Genomic DNA, 8,816 nt, shown 5'->3' with positions numbered 1-8,816 from the left:
GGGAAGTTCTCGGTAAGTACGAACTTTTTCTTTTTTTTTCAACAGGTTTTTCGATATTGTGTTCGGCATTCACTGTCGAGGGTGCTGAAAGAGTTAGCTCATTCAGCACCTTGGACAGTGACAGGCGTCGACTAGCCTCATCTCTATGATGGCGGCTGCGCGAATATTACGCAGCCGCGCATCATACACGGATGACACACGCAGCTGTCAAATGGTTTTTGCGCGCGCAAAAACGCAACGTCCGTCTGTATCTGCCCTTAGGCAAAATCCGCACAATGCGCATTACGTGTTGATTTGCCGCGCGTATTGTCGTGCAGCTAATACGCTGCGTAATACTCAGGCTACATGCACACGCGTTGCATTTTTTTGCTGCGGAAAATACGCACTAAAACCGCAGCAATATGCAGGAAATTTGGGTTCTTTGTTTTTTTTCTTCACAGCGCTAGGCAGACACAAGTTGCAAGCGTAAACTCAAGATAAATTGACATGCTGCGGATTTTAAAATGCCCACCACGGGTCAATTTCCGTCCTGGGAAATACTACCGTGTGTACATGCAAAACTGCACAAATTACACGTTGAGCCTCATACTGACTAGTTTAGTAAAATAACAAAACAAAAAAAATACCAAAATCTGCAGCATAAAAACGCACTTATTTCTGCATCTAAATGTAAAATCCGCATAAACGCACTATTGGGTGTGGATTTTACCTGCGCAACTACCTGCAGAATTTCTGCACCGAATTCCGCAAAGTAAGTTTAGCCCAAGACTTTTTTTTTTTTTCAGACAAGTGTATTTGTATTAGTCTCTAATACGAATGTATTACGGATGATATTGCATCAGTATTTCTCCTAAAGTTTTTATCAAAGTTTGTATAAGAAGTTACAACCTAAAAAGTTTGTTAATCTCAAAGATCAGGGCTGGTATCAGCACCTGGGCAAGTGCCAGGGCCCACTACACTTGGGGGGGGGGCCCCACTTAGCCACTGGGTGCCGTTGTCACGGCATCACTGTCCATATATGGACCGTGATGTCAGGAGGAGAGAAGCGCTCCCAGGCAGAGCGCTAGCTGCTCTGCTTCCAGGCTCTGTCTCTGGGGAAGCCCCTGACATCACTGTCCATATATGGACAGTGATTTTAGAAGCAGAGCAGTATCCCAGGCAGAGTGCAAGTAGCGCTCTGCCCGGGATTTTGGCTCTGGGGTTGCACCTGACATCACTAGCCGTATGTGGACCGTGATGTCGGGGCTTCCACACCGCTGGAGTACCGGAGCAAAGCCTTTACTAGTGCTCTGCCTGGGACTTGGGCTCTGCTCTGGACATTATCCATATATGGACATCGATGTCGGGAGCAGAGTAGGAGACCCAGGCAGAGAGCTAGTAGTGCTCTGCCCAGGACTATGGCTCTGGGGATGCCCCTGGCAACACTGTCCATATATGGACAGTGATGTCAGGAGGTTCTCCTGAAGCGGAATCCCCAGCCAGACTGTTGGCAATGCTCTGGCTGGGGACTCCAAAGGTGCTACCTACAGGGGGGGGGGGGGGGGGTTGTGTGGCACTAGCTACAAAGGGCACTAATTTTATGGGGGTACGAACTAGGGGTGTAACTTCTATATGGGGGCATGAAGTGATGTCTTCTGCCATTTTACCACTGCCGTGAGTAACCCCGCAAAGGGGCCTACTAAGTCTGTCGCCCAAGGGCCCACATAAACCTGGAGCGGCCCTGCCAAAGATGCAGCAGTACAAAAAAAATTTGTTTAAGGGTATGTTCACACTACCTATTTTCTGCTGGTTTTTGGGCCGTAAACGCCCCGAAAAACGGCTGAAAATACATAGGCTCATCACCTCCAAACACCTGCCCATTGATTTAAATGGGAAAGACGGCTTTCCGTTCCCACGGGGTATTTTTTTACATGCAATTTTTAAATGGCGGGTAAAAAAAACGCCCCATAATAAAGTGCATGTCACTACTTGAGCTGTTTTTGGAGCCATTTTTCATTGTCCATAGAAAAACGCATCAAAATAACGCTTGAGGCTGTTTTCCCTTATAGAGCTCTGTATTTTACAGCTGTTTTTGTTAAGCGTGTGAACATACCCTAACAGAGTACTGATGGGCTGTCTTCTATGGATATAATTTAATGACCTAAGACAGACCATTTGAAAAAAACTGAAATACTGATGACCTACAGATCAAATACAGGTGCATCTGTATTTCTATCGTTCTATAGACTTCAATGGGTGTTTTCCATCTAATACAGATGAAAGTAGTACATGCTGCAGGTTTTTTTTGTTTAAGCGCACACATTTTATACACCCATGTGAATAGCCTCCTTGATTAACATTAGCTCTGCATTACGGACAAAAGAAAACGGACAGCATGCAGATGTAAAATATGCTTGTCTGAGAAGGCCTATTTTGCATCCGTATATGTAAGCCAAAACCAGGAAGTTAAAAATCTTTCCAGTATACTTCCTCAGTTCATGTTCCACTCCTATTTTTGGCTTACAAATGGTAACCAAAGTATTCCCATGTGAAAGTGTCCTTCACTTGAGCACACGCAAGTCTCTGGTGTAGGTTTGCCAGTGTCAATTAAAAAAAAAAAAAAAAACGCAAACAAAAACTGCAACATGACCTTAGTTATGATGTACCACATACTGTTGCTCTTATTCCATGTGGTTTGGTTACATCGGTTTTTTTTCTCATCTTTTTTTAGATTAAAAAATGAATGCTGCAGCACCTCCTTCAGAAAATGGACAGTATGCTACATCCCAGCAGAGACCCTTCTTTTATGCACAGCCAACAGCACAACTACCTTTCCCAAATCCGTGGTATTTGAGCCAAATGTACAATCCATACTGCATCCCTGGACCGGGTAAGATAATATAAAATTTGTAGTAAAGTAGAACAGAATTTGAAAGACATGGCTTACAGCATATTTTCTTTTTTTTTTCTGGGTGGTGTGGAATTCTATGGTATCTCAAAGACACTCCACAAAAATCTTGCAAGAAATTATGTACGCTGTGGTCTTTAACAATTGACATTTTTTTTTTTAACCCAAAAATTACAGCTCTTCAACTGTATAGTTTGGAAGGGACTTGCCAGGTGAAGATGCAGTGTTACTTTCGCTGCGGATTTCACACTATGCATTACAAAGAGTAAAAGACACTAGTCTGCTGCATTTCTGCAACACAATAGCGCAGATTTACTATTGTTGCTTTGCCAGAATCATGGCACACGTAAATTTAGACACGTATCAATGAAATGCACCAAAAAGCACATGGTGTTGGACTCTACAAGGGGCATGGTTTAGCAGAAAGAGTGGCTAAAGTTAGACCGTGTCCAAACTCGCACCAAATTTATCAAGCATGAGCCACTTTGCTGCTGACGTGACTGACACAGGTCTCGGCGTAAGATACTACTGTATTCCGGATACAAAGCAGCTGTATCCCGTAATACTTTTTTATTCAATTATTTTAAATTTGAACGTTGTACCAATCACACTGATGCACATTTTTATTTTTTTTAAAACTATTCCCATGAGTGTACATAGCCTTTAAGTAGCTAAACCTACAGATTCTTTAAATGTAAAGACATCATATCGCGCATCTTTGTACTATAAATCACTTTTTTTTTTTTCATATCTTTTTCCTTCTCTTCCAGGCTTCAGAGGCGGGAATCCTTATTTGCCCTACTACTCTGTTGCACTTCATGAATACCCTGGGTTTTATGTTCCCCAGCATCCTCAGCAAATGAACATGAGAATGAGTAGAAGACCTCATTTTAATCCCCATCCACCCTCTCCTATGTTTTACCATGCCACACGATTTAGGCATTACAGCAGTCCAGGAAGAAGAACAGAAACTAAAGAAACTCAAACGGACCAAAGACAGCCAGAATATGTGGCCAAAAAGCACCTGGGTACAGAAAGTAAAGACTGTGATGTGGGAAACTTGGTATCCCATTCCTCTGGTATTAGCACAGAGAATGAAAATAACGTGGAGAATGTTGGAGTAGCAATGTCACCAGTTCCTGCAATGCCAGAAAGGGACTTTCACAAAAATTCTTGCAATCAATCACAGTATCGAAACATGCCTCCAGGAAGTTATGCCTATGAAAAAGAGGAGGTAAGAATAGAGTATGGAAGTGGTTCTCCTGCTGCCATACAGATGTGGAAGTCATATAAAGAAACCATTCCACTATTTGATGTGGCAGTTGTTAAAGACCTACCAGAAAACGTAGTTCAGCGTGATCTATTTTGTGAGGGTGTACTGTATGGCCCTCATGCAGAAGGAGAAGAGATTGCAGTACATAGTGTCTCTTTCTCAAACAAAGAGGAGAGTAAGCAGTCTGCATCTCCTAAACTCCTAAGCCTTGATGGCGTGCAAGAATCAGAAACTCAGACCTCCCTTTCACAGCCCAGGGAGTCAAGTAAGCAAGCCATACAGAATAAAAAAGTAAAGTCCTCTATAGAGTGTGAACCTCAGTCTGTTTTAGTGGAACAGGTTCAAGTGGTCTGCCCGGTTTATGAAGTCCAACAAGTTGATGACCAAGAAAGCTCTGAGGGAGAGGATTCAACTGAAGAAACGGCCAATGAAGAACTGTTAATTGGCCCAGAAATATGTCCTGAGAAACTAATTGAAAACCAGTCTGTATGTAATGGTGAGGTCAAGGTAACAAATACAAGTGTGTGGGCAGAAGACTCTGTACAGAAGTTCATTCCTTCACCAACATGGCTGGCTTGTTTTGATAATATAGAAACCGACTATGATTACGATTTGTATATGTCTCACCGAAAACAAAAGAGGCCAAGCATATTAAGCATTACATCTGAAGAGCTTTCTTCCAGGGATGAAAGCTCATCCATGGATAATGGCTCAGTTTCTTATTTTGTCCCAGATTATATGCTTAGGAAAGGTTTGTATGCTTTCCGAAAACATGCCGAGAGCACTGAAAGGGAAAAAATTCAAAGCAGTGGCTCTTTAAAAGAGGATGATGTGTCACTGAAGCATGCCAGCAGTCAATATGAGAAGAGCTATAACGCTTCTGGATTAAAAGTTAGAGAGGTTTCAAGCAGAAATCGCAAAATTGGCGTACCTGTAAGAGCCTTAAGCAAAAGGAAGCTATATTCCATGAAAAAGAAGCCACGGAAGAGTCAATCCTTGTCTGAACCTGAAGATTCTGAAGAATATTGGGTATTAGAAGAGAACGTGCATGATTTTGCTGATCAGAGTGATAATGAAGAATATTATTTCCAAGAAAGCGTACCACATGAGCAGCTGGAGCTTGGTAAAAGTAACTACTTTAATCAGATTGCTCAGAAAAGAATCTTGTGGAAGCCTCCAAAAGGTGTATTTCCAGCCCAGCTTGTTGGGTTTCCTCTCAGCGAAAAGCTAAGAGTGAAGAAAAAAGGAGAAAGTGAAGCTTTGGGGCAGATGCACAGACTTAAACAGAGTGATTATATCACCTATGAAAGACCTGAGAGAGGCTACAAAGAAGCGAATGAACAGAAGTCTCTGCAAAAGCCAATGGGTGGTAAGTTTATTAATGAAGAGTATTCTGCATTTGCTCTTCCCCCTTCACAGCTCATTTTAACAGACTGCGGATTGGAAAAAATCAATACTCCTTGATTTATACAAACCTCCAAGGTTCTACAAGATCACTCTAAGCTGCAAGTCCACGAAAGTCAATGATACTACCTAACTTTATTTCAAAATTATTCCCTCTTAAATTTCTGTATATCCTTGTGATTGGTGGTGTAGTGCCATCCGCTTTACATCTAGTTCTGAGGATTAAGTGGTTTTGCACTTAATCTTTATCCTCCTAAATGCTATAATTTGTCTCGAGTTCACCCACCTTGGACCTACCTCTGAGCCAGAACAGAGTGATGCTTTAGACAGGTTGCACGTGGCTGTAATAAGGGTGAAGCTTTGCGTTAGTATGATGACCTCAATTCCTAGACCACCTGCAATTCGTTTGAACCAAACTTCGATAACCATTGGGTTCTACCGTGATCAAAGTTTGGTTCATCAGAAATATGTGGAGGGGGGCTGTCTGGGTGTTATGACTGTATTATGGTCTTGTGAAATTAGCCATAAGAGCTTCTTTTAGGAAATGAATGATTAGCAGTCAGTTAATGGGGAAGTGGTTAAGGTGTTGACAACCTCTAAATAATGTAATTTCTATAGTTAAATATCCTTCTTCCATTAGGAAAACCTCAAAAGAAAACCTCTGGGGCAACTGTTGAAGAGTACTGGGTTGGAAGAGGTGCTAAACCCAAATTCTCCGAACCTACGTATTATCTGCAAGATCCAACCAAAATCAAAGAGCAAGGTAATGGATGGAGTTCATGTGAATGACTCGTAGTCATTGTTTTATAAAATGAGAATGAGGACCAATCCTACCCCAAGCAATGGTATATTACATTTGAGGGTACCATTTGAAAGATGGACTAGAGCAGGGCTCCACATGGCAAATGCAGACACATACTGCAATATCGCATACAGGATGCAAGAATGTGTGTGCTTTTGGAATTATACTACAATAACCTATTACTTTTAATCTAAAATTAACTGACTATATTTATGCACCTACACGAACACAAGCTGAGTGGATGTGAAAACTGCTTGCAGGAAAGTAGTACAATGGTTCCCATAAGTGTGTGTAGATATAATATCTTGTGCTATGACTTTCAAGTGTGTGTGTGTGTGTGTGTGTGTGTGTGTGTGTATATACTCATCTATTTTTTTTTATTTTTTTTATTACACTTTCAATACTGAATTTTCTGTCTATTTTGTCTGTTTTTGTCTCTGTATAAAGATAAGCCTCCAAAAAAGAAAGGAACGCTTAAGTCTTCTAAAAGAAAACAAAATAGAACTGATACAGAAGAAATAGAAACGTGGGATCTACCCAAATCCATTTTGTACAGAGGTATACTTGAAATTACATAAAGCCATTGAACCCCACTTTCTAAGCTAGCACAACGACGTGCTTAACACTGTTTTCTTAGACTAGCATATATGAAATGGCAACAAAGTGTATATAAAACTTGCTAACTAGATGTATGTTAATGTCCTACTTGGAAGCAGATATGAGCGCCTCCAATAGAGGACAATAATATATGAAGGAACCTGCACCTAAAAGCTCTCTCCCCTTTATCCTTCTAGGTCGCAGCTTAAGGAATAGTGGCACCAAGAAGAAGTAGCACAACTGCTTATTATGTGTATTTAATATATTTATTTCTTAATGTATTTGTGAGTGAGTTTTGCATGAAACCTTTTTACTCCAGCAAGGGAGTCCTACCTACTAGTCCACTGATTGTTTTGTAACCTTGTGGTTTATGCACAAAAGGGGAAAGTGAGGCTAAAAAGCTAACTGGCACAGTGAACATATAAAATGTTATGAATATTAAAAATGATGTTTTGAAAAAGTAGCACATTGAAAACACTTATGTAAATAGCACAGAATTCACAAATATATAACTAAATCTAATAAACTTGTATCCATTCTGGATTAACTGTTTCTTTTCAAATTCTATTTTTATATATTTGAGATTGTTCAATATTAACCCCTTGGAGGCACAAGTCAGATTTGGGGGGGAAAAAGCAAAAATGGGCTGTCACTTTGTGGCAACAACTTTGAATCGCTTAGAGGTAAAAGCGTTCTAGAGTTTTGGGGTTTTTGTTTTTTTTGACACTGTGCTGTCAGTGGTAAAATGTGGTCAATACATTCAGTATTTGTAAAAAAAAAAAAACTTAGAATAAAAATTAGCATTTATCTAAATTTAATAGAATATGGTTACAAAAGTGCTTGAGTGTCTTACAAGGAGCCATAACCGATATTTTTGCATTGACCAAGCTTTGTGGGGGCTTATTTTTTTTGCAGTACGAGCTGGCATTTCCATTGGTGCCATTTTAGGGTACATGTGACATTTTGATCACACTTTATTCTACTAACTTTGGGAGGGGCAAGGCAACAAGAAAAGATTCTGCCTTTTTTTGTTTTAGCTATGGCATTTACCGTGCAGGAAAAACAAGTTTTATAGTATGGGTCGTTACAGATGCAGGGATACCAAATATGTATTTTTTTTTTTTTTTTTGTCCCAGTAGGGGACTCTAAGGCATAAACACCTGATCGCTATACCAATACACTGCACTATCTACATAGTGCAATGTATTAGAGCTGTCAGTTAAACACTGACCGCAAGTCTGCGTTGGTGGGTCCAAATAGGCTACCGTGCTTGGAAGACTGGGAGGCCATTGTTGGGTATCTGGTTGCCATAGCAACCATCAGCAACTCCATGATCGCATCACAGGTGTCTATTTGCTACAAACCACCGTTGCTATTGACCACAGCATCTAAGGGGTTAATCGCCAGTGATTGCTGAAACGGCAGGGTACCAGAGCTAGCGCCAGCATGTCAGCTGTAATATACAGCTAACACAATCAATGTGGTGCGGCAAATCTTTTTCTTAAGCCATGCCCCCTAATCCTGCCCATACACACCCTGGTGAGTCAATGCATATCCTTTTCCCATAGAGCCTCCCACAGTAGAATTCTAAATCAGCTGCCTCCATGCAATATAATGCCCACATAGATGTATTGGCAACAATACTCTGGCATGGGATTCTGCTCTTGGAAGAGCCACTCATGTCACTGTCCATATATAGACAGTGATGTCAAGAGCTTCCTTGTGCTCAGAGCTTAAAGTAGTGCTGTGCAGGGGGGAGTCCTTGACGAGTGGAGGAGCTTCCTCTGCTCTGTACTAATGCTGAAGCAGGGAGCTAACTGTTCCCTGCTTCAGCATTGGATTCAACTATATCT

General features: G+C 41.1%; 1 protein-coding gene across 1 annotated transcript; it reads left to right on the top strand.

The window, feature by feature from the left end:
* Positions 1 to 2,718: 2,718 nt before the first annotated feature.
* Positions 2,719 to 7,198, top strand: LOC142652553 (uncharacterized). Its single transcript, XM_075828202.1, has 5 exons — positions 2,719 to 2,869; positions 3,658 to 5,529; positions 6,205 to 6,327; positions 6,814 to 6,924; positions 7,161 to 7,198. Exons 1-5 carry the CDS (start codon positions 2,719 to 2,721, stop codon positions 7,196 to 7,198), a joined length of 2,295 nt encoding a protein of 764 aa, XP_075684317.1.
* The last annotated feature ends 1,618 nt before the right edge of the window (positions 7,199 to 8,816 follow it).

The sequence above is a fragment of the Rhinoderma darwinii genome, chromosome 5 (assembly GCF_050947455.1).
Source record: "Rhinoderma darwinii isolate aRhiDar2 chromosome 5, aRhiDar2.hap1, whole genome shotgun sequence".
Lineage (NCBI taxonomy): Eukaryota > Metazoa > Chordata > Amphibia > Anura > Rhinodermatidae > Rhinoderma > Rhinoderma darwinii.
Note: the sequence above shows the minus strand (reverse complement) of the source record. Positions and strands in the feature narration are given on the sequence as shown.